Source organism: Nerophis lumbriciformis, linkage group LG03, assembly GCF_033978685.3.
Source record: "Nerophis lumbriciformis linkage group LG03, RoL_Nlum_v2.1, whole genome shotgun sequence".
Taxonomy (NCBI): domain Eukaryota; kingdom Metazoa; phylum Chordata; class Actinopteri; order Syngnathiformes; family Syngnathidae; genus Nerophis; species Nerophis lumbriciformis.
Window position 1 is genome coordinate 53618897 of NC_084550.2, and position 24659 is coordinate 53643555.

The 24659-nt window shown below is 39.6% G+C and overlaps 2 protein-coding genes across 5 annotated transcripts in view; both read left to right on the top strand.

Annotated features, from left to right (window-relative positions):
• The first annotated feature begins 992 nt into the window (after nt 1-992).
• timm17a (translocase of inner mitochondrial membrane 17 homolog A (yeast)) lies at nt 993-10188 on the top strand. The gene is made up of 6 exons (XM_061939446.2): nt 993-1104; nt 5493-5592; nt 5845-5908; nt 5987-6115; nt 6222-6332; nt 9559-10188. The coding sequence occupies exons 1-6, from the start codon at nt 1079-1081 to the stop codon at nt 9633-9635; spliced, it is 507 nt and encodes a 168-aa protein (XP_061795430.1). The 5' UTR covers nt 993-1078; the 3' UTR covers nt 9636-10188.
• Nucleotides 10189-13125: 2937 nt separating this feature from the next.
• LOC133586995 (ras-related protein Rap-1A-like) overlaps nt 13126-24659 on the top strand; it is a 41825-nt gene continuing 30291 nt past the window's right edge. Inside the window, exon 1 of one of the 4 annotated variants that reach the window (XM_061939457.2) lies at nt 13126-13269. The gene's annotated coding sequence lies outside the window, so the exon portion shown is untranslated. Of the gene's footprint in view, nt 13270-13320; nt 13607-19352; nt 19407-24659 lie in introns of those variants that run through there. The other 3 variants (XM_061939464.2, XM_061939479.2, XM_061939472.2) reach the window with 3 other exon arrangements.

The window sequence follows — 24659 nt, forward strand, 5'->3', positions numbered from 1 at the left end:
AAAAATGTAAATGTAGGTATAACGTATGAAAAAGGCAAACGTTTCTAAATTTTGGAATGAGAAAAATGATAAGGTGTCAAAAAAAAATAAATATATATATATATACATTTTTTTAAATGTTTCAAAAAGTTTGTAATTTGGAAACAAAACTTAGACTTAGACCAACTTTTTTTTTATTTGTATAAATAATTTTTGAAATACAAAGAAAATAGAGAACATTTCTTAAATTTTGTGGTAAAAAATGTTTTGCTGTAACATATACATTATTGAAAATAATAGAAAAAAATTCAATAGAAATAGGAAAACATGAAAATGTCTACAAATATGGAATACAAATGTTTTGGTGTAGAAATTAAAAAAAAAGAAATATTTGTAAATGTTGATAAATTATGAATATTAAAAGCAAATAAAATCTGTAATTGTGTGATTTATTAAAAATGTTAGGCTGTACAAACCACTCAAAGCGACGTGAACAACGGCAACTAAAGGATAACTAGCGTCCGATTTACGCGGCTTCAGCCATAAAATGTCCATATTTGGTCATTTCACCAGGAAGGCTCGCTCTGCATCTCATTCCTTTCTTGCTCCTAATAACAGGCTGCTGGCCAGGAAGGTCTGTCACTACTGTGGCTGCAGCACCAATGATAGCAAAGGAATGACAAGCATCAACATTTTAGATTATGTTCGGACTTCATTGAGTTACAGCATTTCATGAAACAATCATTGTCATAAACTTAAATCATTACTAATTTAGTAATTCATGTATTCCTATTCTGAAACAGTATATATGGTAAAGAGCAACGTGAAAATACTGTAATAAGTATTTAAGAGATGATCATTTCTAAAAATGAGCTACCATCTCAAAACAAGTAGACCGCTTTCATTTGTTGCTATTAACTCATTTATGTGAATATTTACGGTCACTATTTTCAATATCTTTCATGGCGATGTGCTATTTTCCCCACTTCTGTTTATGTACCTGAATGCCTCATTTCAACTGAACATCGTGTTGTTTTTACGTCACTTGTTGTGTCATCACAAGTTGCGTGACGGGGCGGGGAAACAGTCGACGAACAAAATGGAGGAATATGCCAGAGAGCCGTGGTGAGTCATTTTAGCCAAAATAAAACAACTATTCACGCCATATTTTCTCCTAAACGCCTTTATATAAATGTGTTTTTTGGACGCGATAGTGTGTGTGGGTGTGGTGACGTTTTCTATTTGGCACACCGCTATTAGCCGAAACTCTTCAAACCCGGCTAGTTAGCATGGATGCTAAATTCACGTTAGAATGCGCTAGCCGTGACGACAAGGCTAAAAAGCACGTTGTAGTGACCTTGTGGGTGCCCCCTCCCAGACGTACACGTTATGTCATCACGTCAATTGTCGCGAACTTTAACCACTATCCCGACACCCACTAACAATTGTACGGTAACATTTATAAAGCATACATTAAACAAAAGATGCCTGGGACTGAGTAGAGGACGTATTAGCATGCTAGCTAGCTATGTTACCTGCATGCTGTAGACCATTGCACAACGACACTCTTATGTTATATTTTCATCGCTATTTTGCTATAATAACCTTACATTTAGCCTCTAGTTTCATTCATTTGTTTCCCTTTTTTTTCTCCATTTATTTATTTATTTCAGACAATGACATAAAGTACAAAGTTGACAACACATAATAATATAAAATAATATAGTGCAAAATGTAATGTATAGTATGTAGTTTTGCCTGAAAGGGAATGGGAAGAAGATAATTTAATTAATCCCACCCCCAGTTCTCCATTCAGCGATTATTCACATGAGTTTCACTCTTACTTTGTTCAAGGATTATAATACAGATTTTGTATCATAGTGGCATTACCACAGGTAACAATAATTATTACACTGTAACAATAATTTAAGTAAGTAAGTATACATTCCACAGTTTACTTACGTATTTTCTGGCGAAACGTGGTGCTCAGGTATACAGCTCAAATATCTTTTAAACCTATTAAAAATGTCTTTCACGTGTATTTATCTTCCTTTAGTTGACCCAGTATGAATTTCTTCTTCTTATAGTACACTCCCCTAAGATTACATTAGATCAGGGGTCGGCAACCCAAAATGTTGAAAGAGCCATATTGGACCAAAAATACAAAAACAAATCTGTCTGGAGCCGCAAAAAATTAAAATCCATATTACATACAGATAGTGTGTCATGGAATTAAGAGGACTTAAAAGAAACTAAATGACCTCAAATATAGCTACAAATGAGGCATAATGATGCAATATGTACATATAGCTAGCCTAAATAGCCTGTTAGCATCGATTAGCTTGCAGTCATGCAGTGACCAAATATGTCTGATGAGCACTCCACACAAGTCAATAACATCAACAAAACTCACCTTTCATGCACAACCTTAAAAGTTTGGTGGACAAAATGAGACAGAAAAATAAGTGGCATAATACACGTCCTAGAAAGTCGAAGAAAGTAATACATGTAAACAAACCACGGTAAGTTCAAGGACCGCCAAAATTAGTAGGACAAAACGGCGCTCGCCAAATACTCGAATCAGTGAAGCATGTTTAATATAAACAGTGTGCTTTGTAACAATTAGGGAGGTTTGTGTCATGTTTGTCCTCTACAGAACCATATTAAAACAAAAATAGATTTATTTCCCCTCATCTTTTTCCATTTTTCATACATTTTTTGAAAAAGCTCCAGAGAGCCACTAGGGCGGCGCTAAAGAGGCGCATGTGGCTCTAGAGCCGCGGGTTGCCGACCCCTGCATTAGATATAGACTGACCATACGTCTTCTTTTTCCCGTACATGTCCTCTTTTGCGAGGCTGTCCGGGCGGAGTTTCTAAAATGCCTCAAATGTCCGGCATTTTGAGTTAGGGTTGCGTGTATTTTCACTGTACGTTCAGGGTTAAGAAGGGGTTAAAAACAAAACAAATTGTGAAGGTGTGCGCAAGCAGCAGCATTCGTGAGGGAGGGACAGAGAGAGAGAGGGGGAGTGGAGAGTTTTGATTGATTGATTGAGACTTTTATTAGTAGATTGTACAGTACAGTACATATTCCATACAATTGACCACTAAATGGTAAATATAAAATGTATGTATGCCCTGGCACACCATTATCATCATTTCATGACCGAATCAAAACACTTTTTACACTTTTATACTGAAATAAATACACCTACAACTTATTAAATAAAAACATAGAAAAAAGTACCAGCACCGGTAAAGTTCAGATCCATGAAGGAAAGAAGAAATGTTTTTATTTTTTTAATGAATTAACGTTTATGACAACCTTTTTCCAAAACACAATTTTGAATGTGAGATATAACAGGATAATGCATATGTTTATAATTTTTTTTCAAAACGCTTACAAAAAAGTGGGACCCCAAAAATGTACTGTGGGACCCCATTTTTATCAATCCAATCCAATCCACTTTATTTATATAGCACATTTAAACAACAAAATGTTTCCAAAGTGCTGCACAACAATATTAAACACAATTAAAAACAATATATAATAAATATGATTAAAAACTATTTCAAAGGGTAAAACCAATTAAAACAGTAAATAGAAAGCAACATTTTAAAAACACAGAGGACCACACAACTCACGTAGTGTTAAAAGCCAGAGAATAAAAGTGGGTCTTAAGACGAGACTTAAAACACTCCACTGTGGGAACAGTTCGAACATGGAGGGGCAGAGTGTTCCAGAGCTTAGGGCCGACCACCGAGAAGGCCCTGTCTCCCCTGGTTTTAAGTCTCGTCTTGGACACCACGAGCTGGAGCTGGCTCTCGGACCTCAGAGCGCACGCAGGATTGTAAGTTTGGATGAGGTCCGAGATATACTGAGGTGCCAGTCCATGTAAAGCTTTAAAAACAAACAGCAAGGTTTTAAAATCAATTCTAAAATGAACATGACTTGATGGGGTCCCTGGTACCCCATTTTGAAAGTTCCTAGCGCCAACACTGCTGTCAACAGAGGAGGAAAAATGGTTAATTTAAATAAATATATTATTTATAAAGCAATTTCGAGTATCATTGGCTAATTTTTACCGAGTCCTGGCCTTGGCGTGCTGCCTGCCTTGGCACGCATATACAGTATGTGTCCTCTTTTTGCGATTTCAGAATATGGTCAGCCTAACTAGATAACCATTCAATATGGCAATAAACCATAAAACCAATGATTGAATCAATCTAAACTGAGGCTACGTCTACATTAAGCCGGATAACCCCTTAAATGAATAATTATTTAGATTAAGCCCCGTTTCAGCCACACTAAACTTTCGTTTAAGGTCCCACTCCTTGGATAATTTTTTACACGGGTAAGTGTGCCGTGTATTTCTTGAATCTCCGGCTCTTAGCTTTGTATGGACTCATTGGTCGTTTACAAACTGAGTTCGGAGAGGAAGTGACACCAGAAAGACCGCGTCCCACACAGGAAGTGACGTCAGAAAGAACGCACCACAGCCAGATTCATAATAAAGCGGTTTCGTAACTCGGAACTATCCACTGGAAATATGGAAGCGAGTCATCCAGACATGCCCGTGTTTCTCCTTCCGTCTGTACAGACGCTTGTGGAAATCACACATGAATACCTTAAGAGAGAGCGATTGCAGCTATTTGAGATACAACACTTCTCAGACGGCAAAAGAACGTTCGAATGTCCAGGTCAGCTGTGATTCTACTTAGTGAAAAACTTTGTCCATTTGTCGAAGGAGAGTCAACAAGAATGCGGGCTCCCGTGGATGTGATTAAAAAAAGGTAGCGTGTGTTTTGTATTACCGAGGGAAGACTACGGAAAACAGCGAATGCCTTTGGACTTGCAAAGCAGACTGTATCAGTTATTGTCCGCCATGTATGTCTCGGACTCAACGCCTAGATCCAGAGTATATAAAGTGAGCAAAACAAATGGACAATGAAGGTGAAGGCAAAAGAGTGAGGAGTGTCTTGACCAGATATCTAGATCCCAAGATTGATTGTTGTCCAATGTTTTTTGTCACATTGTTTACTTTCACATGTCCATTAAAGATTTGATTAATTTGTGATGGCTCAGGCGTGATTCACTGCAATAGGGCCCCACACCACACTGGATTCCAGTTAATTGAAATACCACAACACTGGATATTGTTCAGATAAGTTAAATTTAAGAACTTGCACACAAAGCAACACTGGAGGTGACTATGACGTGCGCGCTTTCCGAGCATGCGTATTAGGTTGCGTTGCGCCGGCTGACGGAGGGAGGAAGGGGGTCTTAAACGACCATTGTGTGTGTGTGTGGACAAGGATACGGTTAAGTGGGATTTACCCTGGATAACCTTAGCCGGCTTAGTGTAGAAGGGGCCTGAGCGTTATGAATTTTATTTCCCACGTTATGACCCAGTTCTTATGTCATTAGAATGTGTGATTGTTAAGTTGGTGCACAGTAGTTTATTTTGCAAAGGGGGACTTTTCCTTTTTAATAATGACCTGTCGCTTGCTTGTAGTCCCTGGAGGATTGTGGACGACTGTGGGGGTGCGTTCACCATGGGGGCCATTGCAGGAGGACTATTCCAGGCAGTTAAAGGCTTCAGGAATGCACCTGCGGTAAGAAAACACTGTATTCTGTTTTTTACTGTTTTGTATGAGTTCTTAAGTTACCTTTGTGTTTGGTATTATTTTAGCTATTATAGCTCGATGTTAGATGGCTTTCTATATAACGCATGTATAAACTTAATAACTAAAGTCGACAGGAGAACACGCAAAAGGCCACTTTAGCATGGGACATAAATAAATAAAACCCCGATCATAGCATTCCTAATTGTTGGTGGTCATGAGAGTGTTTGTGTTGTGGTGCAGGGCATGAGTCACAGAATGAGAGGCAGCATGACAGCCATCAAAACCAGAGCGCCACAGCTTGGAGGTAATTATTTGAGCGTTGATTCTTCATGTCCACAGCTGATACTGACACTCTAAGAATCCTTGCTTGTGTGTGTGTCAGGCAGTTTTGCGGTGTGGGGAGGCCTCTTCTCCATGATTGACTGTGGCTTAGTGAAGGTGCGAGGGAAGGAGGACCCCTGGAATTCAATCACCAGCGGCGCCATGACAGGAGCAATCCTCGCCGCCAGGAGTAAGCGTGTGCACTTTCACAAAGATTAACACTGTCCCTGTTTCCACTGATTATTGGTTTTGCACCACATTGTCATGTGATTAACTCCGCAACCTGTCCTGTGCAGATGGCCCAGTGGCCATGGTGGGTTCTGCAGCCATGGGGGGCATCTTACTAGCTTTGATAGAGGGCGCCGGAATCATGCTCTCTAGGTTTGCCTCGTCACAGTTCCCAACAGGTGAGTTTGCACTTCAACCCAACATGACGTTAGCGCTGTGCAATAAGGCCATATACATTGTAGTGTGACATAAAAATGTCTATCAGACGTTATAATTCTCTATTGTTCATATCATTATTTTAATGTTTGGAGCCACCGCAAATATAACGACAGCAACGCCGTGCGCGTGTTGCCTCTGGGATCATTCTTTTTTCGCCGTACCAGAATAAGATGGAGTATGTAGCACTCCTCGTCACTGTGACCACGGTGGGAGACGAGCAAAGTTTGCTGTCCGTCCATCCATCTTCTTCCGCTTATTCGAGGTCGGGTCGCCGGGGCAGCAGAGAAGACCAGACTTCCCTCTCCCCAGCCACTTCGTCGAGCTCCTACCGGGGGATCCCGAGGCGTTCCCAGGCCAGCCGGGAGAGATAGTCTTCCCAACGTGTCCTGGGTCTTCCCCGTTGCTTCCTACCTGTCGGACGATATTATTGGCCGATAAATGCTTTAAAATGTAATATCGGAAAAATTATCGGTATCAGTTTCAAAATGATCTGTATCGGTTTCAAAAAGTAACATTTTGACTTTTTAAAACGCCGCTGTGTACACGGACGTAGGGAGAAGTACAGAGCGCCAATAATCCTTAAAGGCACTGCCTTTGCGTGCCGACCCAGTCACATAATATCTACGGCTTTTCACACACACACAAGTGAATGCAATGCATACTTGGTCAACAGCCATACAGGTCACACTGAGGGTGGCCGTATAAACAACTTTAACACTGTTACAAATATGCGCCACACTGTGAACCCACACCAAACAAGAATGACAAACACATTTCGGGAGAACATCCGCACCGTAACACAACATAAACACAACAGAACAAATACCCAGAATCCCTTGCAGCACTAACTCTTTCGGGACGCTACAATATAGGATGACCCCCCCCCACCCCCACCCCCACCTCAACCCCGCCCACCTCAACCTCCTCATGCTCTCTCAGGGAGATCATGTCCCAAATTCCAAGCTGCTGTTTTGAGACATCCATCCATCCATCTTCTTCCGCTTATCCGAGGTCGGGTCGCGGGGGCAGCAGCCAAAGCAGGGAAGCCCAGACTTCCCTCACCCCAGCCACTTCGTCCAGCTCTTCCTGTGGGACCCCGAGGCGTTCCCAGGCCAGCCGGGAGACATAGTCTTCCCAACGTGTCCTGGGTCTTCCCCGCGGCCTCCTACTGGTCGGACGTGCCCTAAACACCTCCCTAGGGAGGCGTTCGGTTGGCATCCTGACCAGATGCCCGAACCACCTCATCTGGCTCCTCTCGATGTGGAGAAGCAGCGGCTTTACTTTGACACATGTTAAAAAAAAAAACAACACTTTGTGACTTCAATAATAAATATGGCAGTGCCATGTTGGCACTTTTTTCCTTAAATTTAGTTGATTTATTTTGGAAAACCTTGTTACATTGTTTAATGCATCGAGTGGGGCATCACAACAAAATTAGGCATAATAATGTGTTAAATCCACGACTGTATATATCGGTATCAGTTGATATCGGAATCGGTAATTAAGAGTTGGACAATATCGGAATATCGGATATCGGCAAAAAAGCCATTATCGGACATCTCTACACTCCACCCTTTTCAGGGCAAAGTTTGCTGTATTTCTTTAATGTTATTGAGCTTACAATGCTATGCAGAGTTATAGCTGTAGCAATTTTATAGACAAATGATACTGTTTATAGTCACAGTGGTGAGTGGGGGGTGCGAAATATTTTCTTCTTCCAATGGGGGGCGTAACAGAAAATATTTGAGAATCACTGACTGACATTACGCAAGAATTGTAGAACTGCCAAAAAGGAGAGGACCTAAGGGGCTTCCTTGAGGAGCGCCTTAGTTAGGTAAATCACAAGTTTGGACCAAACTTTTAGCAAAAATGTTTCTCTCGCAGGTTTTGAATAGAACTCAGGGGCCGGTGTCATTCCTGAGCCGGATTTGGCCCCTGCCATATATCATATACAACAATGCAACATTAAGGAGTGGGACAGCAGGTTGCTAACATTAGCACAGCAAAGTGAGCTGAAGTGCTACCATTACACTCACACGTTAACAACAGCAACATGATGCTATGTTAGCATATTTGCTGATGAAGAAACCAAATGATTTAACATAGCGCTCCCACGTCTGTACTTGACAGACTGATAGTTGACAGATGTCCAATGAAGCCTGTTTTATTTCCAAAGTGATCAGGGTATAGAGGCGGTATTTTGTCCACATGGATGTTTTTACTTCACAATGTCATAAAAAAACACAACTTTAAAGGAGAGTGAGTGTCTCTTCTCTCAAAAGTGAAGCAAACCGGAGCTTATGATTGGTGCTCATAAACACATTGAAGTCACGGTTGCATTCCAAGCATACTTGCCAACCCTCCCGATTTTTCCGGGAGACTCTCGAATTTCAGTGCCCCTCCCGAAAATCTGGCGGGGTAACCATTCTCCCGAATTTCTCCCGATTTTCACCCGGACAACAATATTAAGGGCGTGCCGTGATGGCACTGCCTTTAGCGTCCTCTACAACCTGTCGACGCGTCCGCTTTTTCACCGTACAAACAGCGTGCCGGCCCAGTCAAGGTTCAAGGTTCAACTTCATTGTCCCCGCGGGGAAATTTGTCTTGGGCACAGCGCATCATTGCTTTCTTAACATACACAAAAACAACAGAACAAAAACACAAGCACAGACACAACCACAACCAGACAACTAACATTTAAACATCAGAACATGGAGCTTGATAGACATAGGTGGCACTTTGATGTAGGCATAAAATCTACAGTATGGAGATAAAGATAAAAGTCACATTTTGTATGGGACTTTTGCATACACACGAAAGGGACTGCAAGGCATACTTGGTCAACAGCCATACAGGTCACACTGAGGGTGGCCGTATAAACAACTTTAACACTGTTACAAATATGCGCCACACTGTGAACCCACACCAAACAAGAATGACAAACACATTTTGGGAGAACATCCGCACCGTAACACAACATAAACACAACAGTACAAATACTCAGAATCCCTTGCATGCCTAACTCTTCGGGGATACAATATAAACCCCCCCCCCCCCCCCCCCCCCAAATCTCCCGAATTCGAAGGTCTCAAGGTTGGGAATTATGATTCCAAGAGACTTTTAATATTTGACTTGCACTATGAAATATGAGCTTATTCTTCTCATCAATTTGTGGTCTCCTTTCAGGTCCTCAGTTTGCGGAGGAACCAGCCCCCACCTCAATGCCCGCCGCCCCCTTTGGAGATTACAGACAATATCAGTGAAAGGGACTGACCTGCTACGCCTTTTTAAAATTCTTTCTGGAGTTCCAAAGATATAAAAGGCTGACAATGATTTGCGTAACCATAGCAACCTCCTCCCCACCAGATGAACAGATACTGCAAAGGGACATGTCGCCATTGCTCAGCCTAAATATCTATTGTACTTAATATCACTCGGATACTTTTGTGTAAATACGTTCAAAGCTTTCGCTCGCGCATCTTTATTTGCCTTAAGTACGCTTTAGCCCCCCACACCCTCATGATCGCTTACAATACAACTATTCCAGAGTTAATAGTTTGTTTTAAAGTGATTTATTTATTTGTACATTAACTGTTGGGAATGCTGCTCCTGTGTGAGCAATACTCAAAAGGAGGCGGAAGGAGTGGCGACATGATGTATGCAGTCTAGTCTGTGTGAAGGACACAATGTTTATTGGCTGCCTCAGCAGGACTGCTCTTTGGCCACTAGAGGGCAGCCGTCTCTAAAGCACCATTTTTGATTGCATAAATAGGATTCCCTTTGCCATAATGGCTTAATAAATAGTCCAAAAAGGAAGTGAACAGCATTCATGTGAGTGATCCGAATGTTGGTATGTATTTGAATCCTTTCATTTTGTACAGACTGGAGTTTGGAAAGTACCTTCACTCACTTCCTTGTTTTAGTACCATGTTGAAGTAGCACTGCTGACTAATTTGGGGAAAATATTAATGAATTAAGTCATGTGATCAAATTTACTAATGAAGCCTGTGAGTTCTTGGGTTTAAATTTGTCACACACATTTTTCTCAGAAGACTTGCACTATTCCACACTGGAAATATTTCACTTGCAAAATGTTTTTTGGGGTGAATTTTCTATATCAGTGGAAGCGGTCAACCACACAAATGTAACGTTTATCAAGGTAGGAAGTTGAACTTTCACACTTAAATGTACATGTGTGTTCTAATATCTTACACATAAATAAGATATTTGAAATAACTCGTATTGTATTTTTATTTACTCAATTAGGCATTTGATTTACAAAATATTAGTAGGTATGTGTAATCGCTATAGTCTTATAAGACAGATTTACAAGTATCCTGAAATAATATTTAAAAATTGGGAAATTGATAAAATTTGAAGCGGCATAACAAACAAATATAAACATAAAAGCTACAATCCAGCAAAACTTATGTGTAGATATTTATCACTTACACAGAAGCAATGAATACCCTTAGTAAGAGAAATAAAATAACAAAATAAATACTAAGAAAATACAAACATGTACTGTGTATATATAATTTGATGCATATTTAATTATAACAGGAAAACAAGAGCCAGTAAATATATAAATATCGTGTATGGCAATAATGATATTAGCAACAAATAACATAAAAAAAATATTACATATATTCACACTTTTATATCCATCCATTCATTTTCTACTGCTTGTCCCTCTAAATTAAAATAAAACAAGTAACCAGACTATATGCATGTTCCAAATAAACTGAACTGAACTTTAGTGAACTGCAGATACAAGGGACACTGGGACCACATCAGGGCCTGTGCGTGTTTATACTGGAGTTCAGTATAGTTCATTTATTTATTTCACTCAAAAAAATCAAACAAAGGAAAAAAAGTCAAAAATAAAACCACATCACATCAATGTAAATTATGAATGAAAAGGAGCAGAAAGAAGTTAAAAATTTAAATTATTCATTATCCCTCTATTTAAAAAGATAAAACAATGGACTTTCAATGTTGGCGACTACAGAGCCATATTTCCATTTTACGACAATTAAGCCAAAAATAGGACATTTTGTGGTAATAATTGAAAAAACAAACACACTTTGCTAAAGAAAAATATTTTTTATAATTAATATATGGTAAAATAGTTACAAAAAGTTAAAAGATAGTTCTAATAATACAGTCTTAATGTTAGTAATAACTACACAAACATTAAAATAGTAACAATAAAACAAACAATAAATTAAGAAATAAATACACATATTTTCACAAATAGGATGATATAATTAAAACATATTTTTTTCTACCGCTTGTCCCTCTATTTAAACTAAAATACAACAAAATAACCAGATAATTCAAAATAAGACTTTGTGGTAATAATTGAAAAAAAAAAACATTTTGCTAAAATTTTTTTTAATAATATATGGTAAAATAGTTAAAAAAAGTTAGATAGTTCTAATAAATAACAATACAGTCTTAATGTTAGTAATAACTACACACACATTAAAATAGTAACAATAAATTAAGGAATAAATACACATATTTTCACAAATAGTATGATATAATTAAAACTTTTTTTTTCTACCGCTTGGCCCTCTATTTAAACAAAAATACAACAAAATAACCAGATCGTTCAAAAATAATACATTTTTGTGGTAATAATTGAAAAAACAAACACTTTGCTAAAAAATATTTTTTATACTTAATATATGGTAAAATAGTTACAAAAAGTTAAGATAGTTCTACTTAATAACAATACAGTCTTAATGTTAGTAATAACTACACACACATTAAGTGTGATAATTCAAAATAATAACCCATCGATCCATTTTCTACCGCTTATTCTCTTCGGGGTCGCGGGGGGCGCTGGAGCCTATCTCAGCTACAATCGGGCGGAAGGCGGGGTACACCCTGGACAAGTCGCCACCTCATCGCAGCAAAAATAATAATATTAATAATTTTGTGGTAATAATTGAAAAAACACTTTGCTAAGGAAAAATATTTTTATAATTAATACATGGTATAATAGTTACAAAAAGTTAGATAGTTCTAATAAATAACAATACAGTCTTAATGTTAGTAATAACTACACACATTAAAATAGTAACAATAAAAAATCGAAACAAATTAAGGAATAAATACACATATCTTCACAAATAGTATGATATAATTTAAATATAAGAAAACAAGTTACTAGATGATTAATATAAACATATCCAGTAAAAACGTTAAATTCAATACAATATATTTAACATAACATATGTGCGGTATGTATGCAGCACTTGTGTGATAAATTGAATACAACGGATTACTGGGTTTTTATTTTTGTAGACATTTCCCTACCGAAAACATATTTTTATAATTAATGTATGGTAAAAAAGTTACAAAAAGTTTAAAAATAGCTCTAATAAATAACTATACAGTCTTAATGTTGACTGTTAGTAATAACTACACACACATTAAAATAGTAACAATGAAAAATCGAAACAATAAATTAAGGAATAAAAACATATTTTCCCAAATAGTATGATATATTTAAAACATAAGAAAACACAAGTTACAAGATAATTAATAAATATAAACATATTCCAGTAAAAACGTTAAATATAAACGGGACAAGCGGTAGTAAAATGGATGGATGGATGGATCGATAATTAAAAAATATATATTTAAAATAACCTATTTATGCAGCACTTGTGTGATGAATTGAATACAACGGGGATTACAGGTGTGTTTTTATTGTAATTGTGATGATTTTCACGTTAAAAATGGATGGTTCGCTTTTATTCCGAGGAAAAAAGCAGAAGTGGACCAGCAGCGTTCAGCAAGTGAGTGACGTGGGTTGCGCACGCACACACGCGCACGCGAGCTGACACTTTGCGGAGCGCGCAGAAGACAGCGAGCGACAAACGGGTGAGCGCAAACTTTTTACTTCACGCCGCGAAATAACAACCAAGACACGAAGTCTTTGTCCTCCCCCCGCCGTGTCGTCGCGCTTTGTCGAGCGGCCGGGTGGACGCCGCGGCGAGGCCCGCCCGGCGAGCCGCTTCGGCGGATAAAAGGACATTAAAGGTCCGCCGCAAGTAGCTCGGAAGTGTGCACTCCCATTTTAAGGCAAGGCCGGGCGGAAGAGCAGGTAACGCTAGCTTAGCAGCGCTAGCGTAGCACAGCTAGCGTGTATGCCGGCGAATACACCTCAACGTGGGTGCGTTATTTTTAAAGAAGCGTTAAGGCGGTATTGGAAAGAGCGGTAAGTTGTGCCTTATTGTGGTGTGCTCCTCGGAGGGAAGGAATGTGCTCGTTAGCCTGCTAGCCGGCTAACATGCTAACTGGCCTTTTAGCTTGCGGCGGCCCGTTAAAGCTAGCTAGTTAGCTAACGAGCTTTGTAACGGGACTTAGTGGTGTTGTCGCCCATGTGAAGCCACGCTGTTTATCTCATTTACGCGGATTAAATATTAATTCCACCTCATCTGGTAGCGGGTTTATTCATCACCCGGCCAGAAGTGACCTAAATGTTATTGCTATTGGCACGTCGACGTGCGACTGCTTGGTGGCGTCTGCTACAGCCGCGCCTACACATTTGCACAGATTGAGCTCGCCCTGCGTGAATAAACTTTATTATTACTATTGTGTGCAAATATGTACTTTCGCACTTTGTAGGAGTTGAAATACTTTCATTCGGCGCGGCCGGGGGGGTTTGTTCGCACGCGTGTGTCCGCCTTAAAAAGAAGGAAGACGCGACTACTTTCATGTCCTTCCAAGTGTGAGATGCTGACTTGAAACAAACACTTCCCCCCCTGCCGAGTCTCGAACAGGAACAGAGACTGGACTTTTTAGGAGGCTATTTTAGGAGGTCAGCATGAAGCCCGGGTGTCTCTGGAAAGAGGATGTGGTGACAGGTCAAGGCGCCCGTTGCTGTCACGATGTAGAGGTTTTGTCACCGCAATGTCGAGAAGCTTCATTTTGTAAGGGGAACTGCTCCTTTTTTTTTTTTTTGGAATTTTGCCGATCGTTCACAATCCTGATGAAAGACAAAAGGTTTGGTTTCACATTTAGTCACACCGACCTCACTTTTTCCCCTGCTCCAAAGTTTCGCCCTGTCTTTGTGATCGCTTGTTATAATCAGCAGTTCATCCTCAATATATTCAGCCTCAAAAAGATAAGGTTGTGAATCCTCATTTGTCCAAAAATAGTCGTCTTTGTTGTCTTCTCCCAAGTCTGCCATGATTACAACACATTTGCGGAAGTAGGAAGTGTGCTGCTCTGCAAACGGAAATAAATGCGAGGAAAGAAGTTCCGGTAATTTCAAGGTGACTTTGGGTAAGCATCCCATTTATGTCGACTTAACTTGGCTCCAAGTTCCACATTTACACCGGCAAGTCACGTGGACCTCACTATCTCACCTGCTCCAAAGTTTCACCCTCTCTTTGTGATCGCTTTTTATAATCAGCAGTTCATCCTCAATATGTTCAGCCTCAAAAAGATAAGGTTGTGATTCCTCATTGGTCCAAAAATAATCGTGTTTGTTGTCTTCTCCCAAGTCTGCCATGATTACAACACGTTTCCGGAAGTAGGAAGTACGCTGCTATGTAGGGCTGCAACAACTAATCGATTAAAATCGATTATAAAAATAGTTGGCGATTAATTTAGTCATCGATTCGTTGGATCCATGCTATGCGCATGCGCAGAGGCTACTTTTTTAATTGTTTAATTTTTATTGTATTTTTTTATTTTTTATTTTTTATTTTTTTATAAACCTTTATAAACTGCAACATTTACAAACAGCTGAGAAACAATAATCAAAATAAGTATGGTGCCAGTATGCTGTTTTTTTTCAATAAAATACTGGAAAGGATAGAAATGTAGTTTGTCTCTTTTATCCGATTATTAATCAATTAATCGAAGTAACAATCGACAGATCAATCGATTATCAAATTAGTTGTTAGTTGCAGCCCTACTGCTATGCAAACGGAAATAAATGCGCTGAGTAAAGAAATTCCGGTAATGCATAAAAAGACCAAAATATGATAAATAGGGAAAGAGAATGTGATGACGGGTCAGTGCGCCCGTTGCTGTCACGATGTAGATGCGTTCTGCTGAGGTTTTGTCACGGCAATGTCGAGAAGTTTCGTTTTTTAAGGGGAACTGCACTTATTTTTGGAATTTGGCCTATTGTTCACAATCCTAATGAAAGACAAAAAGACAAAATGTTTGTTTTTTTGCATTTTATTTTGTATATCCATCCATTTTCTACCGCTTGCATCCAAAAATCGCCAACAATACTTTATTTACGTTGCGTAACTTGTATAATAACAAAGCTCCAGCAATATTGTTTTTGTAAGAGCGAACACTGAGGAACTCTTTATCTACCGTAGTAGCACTTCGTCTTGCGACGGCATGCTACGGCATTAGCCGTAAGCTAGTTTGTGCCAGCAGCTGAATCGCTTTTGAGTTGGTGACGCACAACACAAAACATGAACCATCATATTACAGTACCTGTAAAGTATTAGCCCATATTTTCCGTTTTGTTCGTACACAGCTAGCCCGACAGTGTGTGTACTGTCGTTGCGATAACAAGCATGGTGTGCTGCATGTATCTTGATCAATATTATAGCGATTCACTCAACATGTCTGTTTGGTCCAGCTGACCAAACTTTTTTTCAAGTTGATTTTGGGCAAGCACGCCATTTATGTCGGCGTAGCTTGGCTCCAAGTTCCACATTTAGTCACACCGATCTCACTTTTTCACCTGCTCCAAAGTTTCGCTCTCTCTTTGTGATCGCTTTTTCATAATCAGGAGTTCATCCTCAATATATTCAGCCTCAAAAAGATAAGGTAGTGAATCCTCATTTGTCCAAAAATAGTCGTCTTTGTTGTCTTCTCCCAAGTCTGACATGACTACTTAGACTTCCTTTTTTATTGTCATTCAAATTTGAACTTTACAGTACAGATAAGAATTAAATTTTGTTGCATTAGCTCATGGTAGTGCAGGATAAAAAAGCAATAAGGTGCTGATATAAATAAATAAATAGGTTACTGTACAGATAAATATATTGCACTTTTTCATATGCATCCACGTTTATGGATGTATGTTATATTGTCTTTTTTTATTCCAGCGAGTTAATCCAATTTGGGGGGAGTTGACAACACTTTTCCGGAAGTAGGAAGTGAGCAGCTATGCAAATGGAAATAAATGCGAGGAAAGAAGTTCCGGTAATGCATAAAAAGACCAAAATATGATAAATGGGGAAAGAGGATGTGATGACGGGTCAATGCGCCCGTTGCTGTCGCTATGTAGATGTGTTCTGCTGAGGTTTTGCCATGGCAATGTCGAGAAGTTTGGTTTTGTAAGGGGAACTGCACTTATTTTTGGGATTTTGCCTATCGTTCACAATCCTAATGAAAGACAAAACGACAAAAGGTTTGTTTTTTTGCATTTTATTTTGTATAACCATCCATTTTCTACCGCTTGCATCCAAAAACCACTAACAATACTTCATTTACGTTGCTTAACCTGTATAATAACCAAGCTGTAGCAACATTGTTTTTGTAAGAGTGAACACTGAGGAACTGTTTATCAACCGTAGTAGCACATCGTCTTGCTACGGCTGTAGCCGTAAGCTAGCTTGTGCCAGCAGCTGAATCGCTTTTGAGTTAGTGACGCACAACACAAAACATGAACCATCATATTACAGTACCGTATTTTCCGCACCATAAGGCGCCCTGGGTTAAAAGCCGCGCCTTCAATGAACGGCATATTTCAAAACTTTGTCCACCTATAAGCCGCCCGGTGTTGTAAGCCGCATCTAACTGCGCTAAAGGAATGTCAAAAAAAACAGTCAGATAAGTCAGTCAAACTTTAATAATATATTAAAAACCAGCGTTCTAACAACTCTGTTCACTCCCAAAATGTACGCAAATGTGCAATCACAAACATAGTAAAATTCAAAATAGTGCAGAGCAATAGCAACATAATGTTGCTCGAACGTTAATGTCACAACACACAAAATAAACATAACGCTCACTTTCTGAAGTTATTCTTCATTCATAAATCCCTCGAATTATTCTCCTTCGTTGTCCGAATTGAAAAGTTGGGCAAATGTGGGATCCAAAATGTCGTCTGGCGCTGTCTCCCTGCCTCCCTGTCTTGGTGAACGTCACATGTGTTCGCCTTCTGTCATCCACTGTTCCCACGCAGTTAGCAGTCTAGCTTCGAATGCCCTGTTGACACCAATATCTAGCGGCTGGAGGTCTTTTGTCAATCCACCCGGAATGACGGCGAGTATTGAATTAAGCGCGTAAGCGTGTCTCTTAATGTGATGTTATGAGCTAGCAAAAATAACAACTACACTACCCAGCATGCAACGATAGTGACGAGCATGCGCGGTAGCCCTGAGAAGCGTTGTTGTATGCTGGGAGTTAGAATGTGGTTATGAGCACGCTGTGAGTAAACGTTGAGAACTCAGTTAACACGCCTCGTCTGCATTATTTATAATTAGACAGACAACACACTTAATAGGAGCCATTTTAGGGTCTTTACATAAACACACAAATGGAAATGAAACGTCACATATCCCAGCATGCACCGCGCGCTTCTTCTACGGGGAAAAAAGATGGCGGCTGTTTACCGAAGTTGCGAGACCGAAACTTTATGAAAATGAATCTTAATATTTAGCCATATATAAAGCGCACCGAGTTATAAGGCGCACTGTCAGCTTTTGAGAAAATTTGTGGTTTTTAGGTACGCCTTATAGTGCGGAAAATACGGTACCTGTAAAGTATTAGCCCATATTTTCTGTTTTGTTCGTACACAGCTAGCTCGTTGCAATGACAAGCATGGTGTGCTGCATGTATCTTGATCAGTATTATAGTGACTCACTCATAGGACAGATGTCTGTTGGGGAAGTTTTTTCAAGGTGACTTTGGGTAAGAATCCCATTTATGTCGACTTAACTTGGGCTTGACTCCAAGTTCCACATTTACACCGGCAAGTCACGTCGACCTCACTATCTCACCTGCTCCAAAGTTTTACCCTCTCTTTGTGATCACTTTTTGTAATCAGCAGTTCATCCTCAATATGTTCAGCTTCAAAAAGATAAGGTTGTTAATCCTCATTTGTCCAAAAATAGTTGTATTGGTTGTCTGTTACCAAGTCTGTCATGATTACAACACATTTCCGGAAGTAGGAAGTGCGCTGCTATGCAAACGGAAATAAATGCGCTGAGTAAAGGAGTTCCGGTAATGCATAAAAAGACCAAAATATGATAAATAGGGAAAGAGAATGTGGTGACGGGTCAATGCGCCCGTTGCTGTCACGATGTAGATGCGTTCTGCTGAGGTTTTGTCACGGCAATGTCGAGAAGTTTCGTTTTGTAAGCGGAACTGCACTTATCTTTGGGATTTTGCCTATCGTTCACAATCCATGTTTAATTTCTACAGTATTGTCCCCTAACGAGAGTTGATCTCACTTTTGTTCAGTGCCGTAGTATTCTCGCGCTATGTTGAGACTTTTGAGTATTGGTACAAACACAAGAAATGTCAGAAAGTAATCCATACTGCTGTATAACTCTTACATATTCTGATGGCATATAACATTTGGCCTTTTAGAGGCTGTGGAGAATTAAATGAGTAAAGACTTGATGACATTAAATATAATTGCAAATGTTGGCTGCCTGCAGGGTGTGTTGTTGGTGTAATAAGTGGCATCTTATCAGCCATTCACCAGAGCAACAATTTATCTGCATGGAAACCTCAAGTGGATGTGGTCGTCGGCGTGTGAGTAAGAAGATGACACAAGAGCTGCTTAACTAACGGACGCGTGTCTCCACACCCTCCACTCACAAGAAGAGGGGGCAGCGGCTGTCAATCATAATCCCGCCCTGCTGAGTCAGCCGCTATGACAGCCTCGCTTATGTCAGATTAGCCTCGCCCGACCAGGAAATCCCGAACGTGTCACCCGCAGCTGCGTGTTTTTGTTTGTGAGAAATGTGTCGCCGGTCACACTTGCGCCTCTTGGCCCTACATGGATACATACCTTTTAGCTCTGCTGGGTGAGTGATGTCACTGTTGGAGTGTGTGTGTTCGCTGGCGTGCCTTCCCTTCGCTCCTTATTTGCCGCCATCTTTTTACTACCAGAGAGCTGCCTTTTGTTATGTTGGGAATGACAGTGTGTCAGATTGTTTCAGGGGAGTGCAAACTGGGGGAAGAGGTGCGTCGGGTTCAGCAAGATACCCTTAAATGGTGTTTCTTAGGTCAGTAAAGGTACCGTTCATATTCAAACTGATGCGGTACCAATTCCTTCTACCTGGGAATTGGTATTGTTACTTAGAGTGGGATCTGCACTCTTTAAAGGAAAATTGCCTATCACTCACTATGTGAGACAAGAACACATATGCCTTTCTCTTTTTTTTAATGCATTCTAAGTCGTAAAGTAACAGTAGCAATAGCAACAAGCTACCAATGTAGGTTATAGGGATTTGATCTATTCCGCCTATAAAGCCTTCTAAACATCCAAAAACCTCATTTAACATTTTATATACATGCGGTAAGTATACATGTAATGTAATTATATTTACATACTTTGATCATTTCAAGCATTATATTATTGTATCTTATATTATTTATTGTTAATATATCATATATGTATTCTTAATGTATTACAATATATGTATATGTATATGTATATGTATATATATATATGTATATATGTGTATATGTGTATACATATACTCTACACTTAAATGTAAAGTATATGTAGAATATATTTATATTATATATTATATATATACATATATAATATATTATTTATATTATGTATTATTATTATTGTCTATTGTGAGCGAACTGTGGTGCTGAATTCCCCCCAGGGATCAATAAAGTACTTTCTATTCTATTCTATTCTGTATATGTATACAGGTAAAAGCCAGTAAATTAGAATATTTTGAAAAACTTGATTTATTTCAGTAATTGCATTCAAAAGGTGTAACTTGTACATTATATTTATTCATTGCACACAGACTGATGCATTCAAATGTTTATTTCATTTAATTTTGATGATTTGAAGTGGCAACAAATGAAAATCCAAAATTCCGTGTGTCACAAAATTAGAATATTACTTAAGGCTAATACAAAAAAGGGATTTTTAGAAATGTTGGGCAACTGAAAAGTATGAAAATGAAAAATCTGAGCATGTACAATACTCAATACTTGGTTGGAGCTCCTTTTGCCTCAATTACTGCGTTAATGCGGCGTGGCATGGAGTCGATGAGTTTCTGGCACTGCTCAGGTGTTATGAGAGCCCAGGTTGCTCTGATAGTGGCCTTCAACTCTTCTGCGTTTTTGGGTCTGGCATTCTGCATCTTCCTTTTCACAATACCCCACAGATTTTCTATGGGGCTAAGGTCAGGGGAGTTGGCGGGCCAATTTAGAACAGAAATACCATGGTCCGTAAACCAGGCACGGGTAGATTTTGCGCTGTGTGCAGGCGCCAAGTCCTGTTGGAACTTGAAATCTCCATCTCCATAGAGCAGGTCAGCAGCAGGAAGCATGAAGTGCTCTAAAACTTGCTGGTAGACGGCTGCGTTGACCCTGGATCTCAGGAAACAGAGTGGACCGACACCAGCAGATGACATGGCACCCCAAACCATCACCCAACCATGCAAATTTGGAAATCGAGGTCCCAGAGTCTGGAGGAAGACAGGAGAGGCACAGGATCCACGTTGCCTGAAGTCTAGTGTAAAGTTTCCACCATCAGTGATGGTTTGGGGTGCCATGTCATCTGCTGGTGTCGGTCCACTCTGTTTCCTGAGATCCAGGGTCAACGCAGCCGTCTACCAGCAAGTTTTAGAGCACTTCATGCTTCCTGCTGCTGACCTGCTCTATGGAGATGGAGATTTCAAGTTCCAACAGGACTTGGCGCCTGCACACAGTGCAAAATCTACCCGTGCCTGGTTTACGGACCATGGTATTTCTGTTCTAAATTGGCCCGCCAACTCCCCTGACCTTAGCCCCATAGAAAATCTGTGGGGTATTGTGAAAAGGAAGATGCAGAATGCCAGACCCAAAAACGCAGAAGAGTTGAAGGCCACTATCAGAGCAACCTGGGCTCTCATAACACCTGAGCAGTGCCAGAAACTCATCGACTCCATGCCACGCCGCATTAACGCAGTAATTGAGGCAAAAGGAGCTCCAACCAAGTATTGAGTATTGTACATGCTCATATTTTTCATTTTCATACTTTTCAGTTGGCCAACATTTCTAAAAATCCCTTTTTTGTATTAGCCTTAAGTAATATTCTAATTTTGTGACACACGGAATTTTGGATTTTCATTTGTTGCCACTTCAAATCATCAAAATTAAATGAAATAAACATTTGAATGCATCAGTCTGTGTGCAATGAATAAATATAATGTACAAGTTACACCTTTTGAATGCAATTACTGAAATAAATCAAGTTTTTCAAAATATTCTAATTTACTGGCTTTTACCTGTATGTATATGTGTTGGCGCTATGAATTTTCAAAATGGGGTCCCACAGTAAATCTTTGGGGTCCCACTTTTTTGTAAGCGTTAAAAAAAAAAAAAAAAAAAGATAAATGTATGCATTATCCTGTTTATATCTCACATTCTATATTGTGTTTTGGAAAAAAGTTGTCATAAACGTTACTTAATTCATTAAAAAAAGAATACAAAAGAAAACAAATGTTTATGCATATGTAAATGTATTCAGTTATAAACATTCATTCACTTTCTTCTTTCCTTCATGGATCTAAACTTTACCGTTGCCGCTAGTTTTTTTTTCTATATTTGTATTTAATAAGTTGTCGGTGTATTTATTTCAGTATAAAAGTGTAACACGTTTTTTGCTTCGGTCATGAAATGATACTCGTGTGCCAGGGCATACATACATTATTTAACACTTAAATCAACTTCAGATCTATCCGTCAATTCAAAGTTGTTTTTTTTTAAATATTTTTTTGTTTGTGGCAAACACACAAAATATGCAAACTCTTCCACAAAAAATATTTTTCAAAGTGTAATATTTGATGTGAAGTAATCGGAGCCTTGGATAGGTCAATAATTCATAAACATTGATTTTGATTCAATATTATATTTTGCGCAATGATAATTTTAAAGAAAAAAATGTTTAGTTTTATTAGTCAACATTGCAACTTTTTCTAAATTACATTACACCTGTAAGTTTTTTTATTCCACTTTTGCTATGTTTTTGTTTACCGTATTTTCCGCACTATAAGGCGCACCGGATTATTAGCCGCACCTTCAATGAATTACATATTTCATAACTTTGTCCACCAATAAGCCGCCCCGGACTATAAGCCGCGCCTACGCTGCGCTAAAGGGAATGTCAAAAAAACAGTCAGATAGGTCAGTCAAACTTTAATAATATATTAAAAACCAGCGTTCTAACAACTCTGTTCACTCCCAAAATGTACGCAAATGTGCAATCACAAACATAGTAAAATTCAAAATAGTGCAGAGCAATAGCAACATAATGTTGCTCGAACGTTAATGTCACAACACACAAAATAAACATAGCGCTCACTTTCTGAAGTTATTCTTCATTCGTAAATCCTTCGTCTTCGGTGTCCGAAGTGAAAAGTTGGGCAAATTTACGATCCACTGGCAGATGTTGGCGTTGTCTGGCGCTGCCTCCTCGTCTTAGTGAAGGTGTGTTCGCCTTCTGTCTTCCATTGTTCCCACGCAGTTAGCAGTCTAGCTTCGAATGCCCTGTTGACACCAATATCTAGCGGCTGGAGGTCTTTTGTCAATCCACCCGGAATGACGGCGAGTATTGAATTAAGCGCGTAAGCGTGTCTCTCAATGTGCTGTTATGAGCTAGCAAATATAACAACTACACTACCCAGCATGCAACGATAGTTACGAGCATGCGCGGTAGCCCTGAGAAGTTCCCACGCAGTTAGCAGTCTAGCTTCGAATGCCCTGTTGACACCAATATCTAGCGGCTGGAGGTCTTTTGTCAATCCACCCGGAATGACGGCGAGTATTGAATTAAGCGCGTAAGCGTGTCTCTCAATGTGCTGTTATGAGCTAGCAAATATAACAACTACACTACCCAGCATGCAACGATAGTTACGAGCATGCGCGGTAGCCCTGAGAAGTTCCCAAGCAGTTAGCAGTCTAGCTTCGAATGCCCTGTTGACACCAATATCTAGCGGCTGGAGGTCTTTTGTCAATCCACCCGGAATGACGGCGAGTATTGAATTAAGCGCGTAAGCGTGTCTCTCAATGTGCTGTTATGAGCTAGCAAATATAACAACTACACTACCCAGCATGCAACGATAGTTACGAGCATGCGCGGTAGCCCTGAGAAGCGTTGTTGTATGCTGGGAGTTCGAATGTGGTTATGAGCACGCTGTGAGAAAACGTTGAGAACTCAGTTAACACGCCTCGTCTGCATTATTTATAATTAGACAGACAACACACTTAATAGGAGCCATTTTGGGGTCTTTACATAAACACACAAATGGAAATGAAACGTCACATATCCCAGCATGCACCGCGCGCTTCTTCTACGGGGAAAAAAGATGGCGGCTGTTTACCGTAGTTGCGAGACCTAAACTTTATGAAAATGAATCTTAATATTTATCCATATATAAAGCGCACCGGGTTATAAGGCGCACTGTCAGCTTTTGAGAAAGTTTGTGGTTTTTAGGTGCGCCTTATAGTGCGGAAAATACGGTATTTTAATAGTATTTTTAGAATGTGCTGTGGGCCTTTAAAACATTAGCTGCGGGCCGCAAATAGCCTCCGGGCCACACTTTTGACATCCCTGCTGAGATAGGCTCCAGCAACCCCCGCCACCCTGAAAGAGACAAGCGGTAGAAAATGGATGGAAGTCTATCGATAAAAAGCAGACCCTGGCGACATGTGCGTTTATCATAACGCACAGACAGCATCTCTGTTTCAGTAAACAATGACGGTGATGATGTCAGTGATGCGAGCGACACTTGCTAGCTTGACAGTCACTTCTCCAAGAGACTCCTTTTAAACACTCCTCGCACATTATCACCTCAAAAGGCACATATTTACCCCGTTTGTTGACCTGCAAAGTAAGTTTTTGGGGTGAAGGAGTCTGGTCCGGTCCTTGTTAGCTTGAAGCTAACAGTTAGCCTGTCTCCATCCTCGAACGATGTCGCTTCAGCGGGAGATAAAAGTGAAGTTTCCATGGACTCACAAAGACTAAAACAAGTCATTTACTGGAGACATGGCACATGATGAAGTTAAAAAGGTTGACTTTACACTCACCTTAGTGTTTACTATCA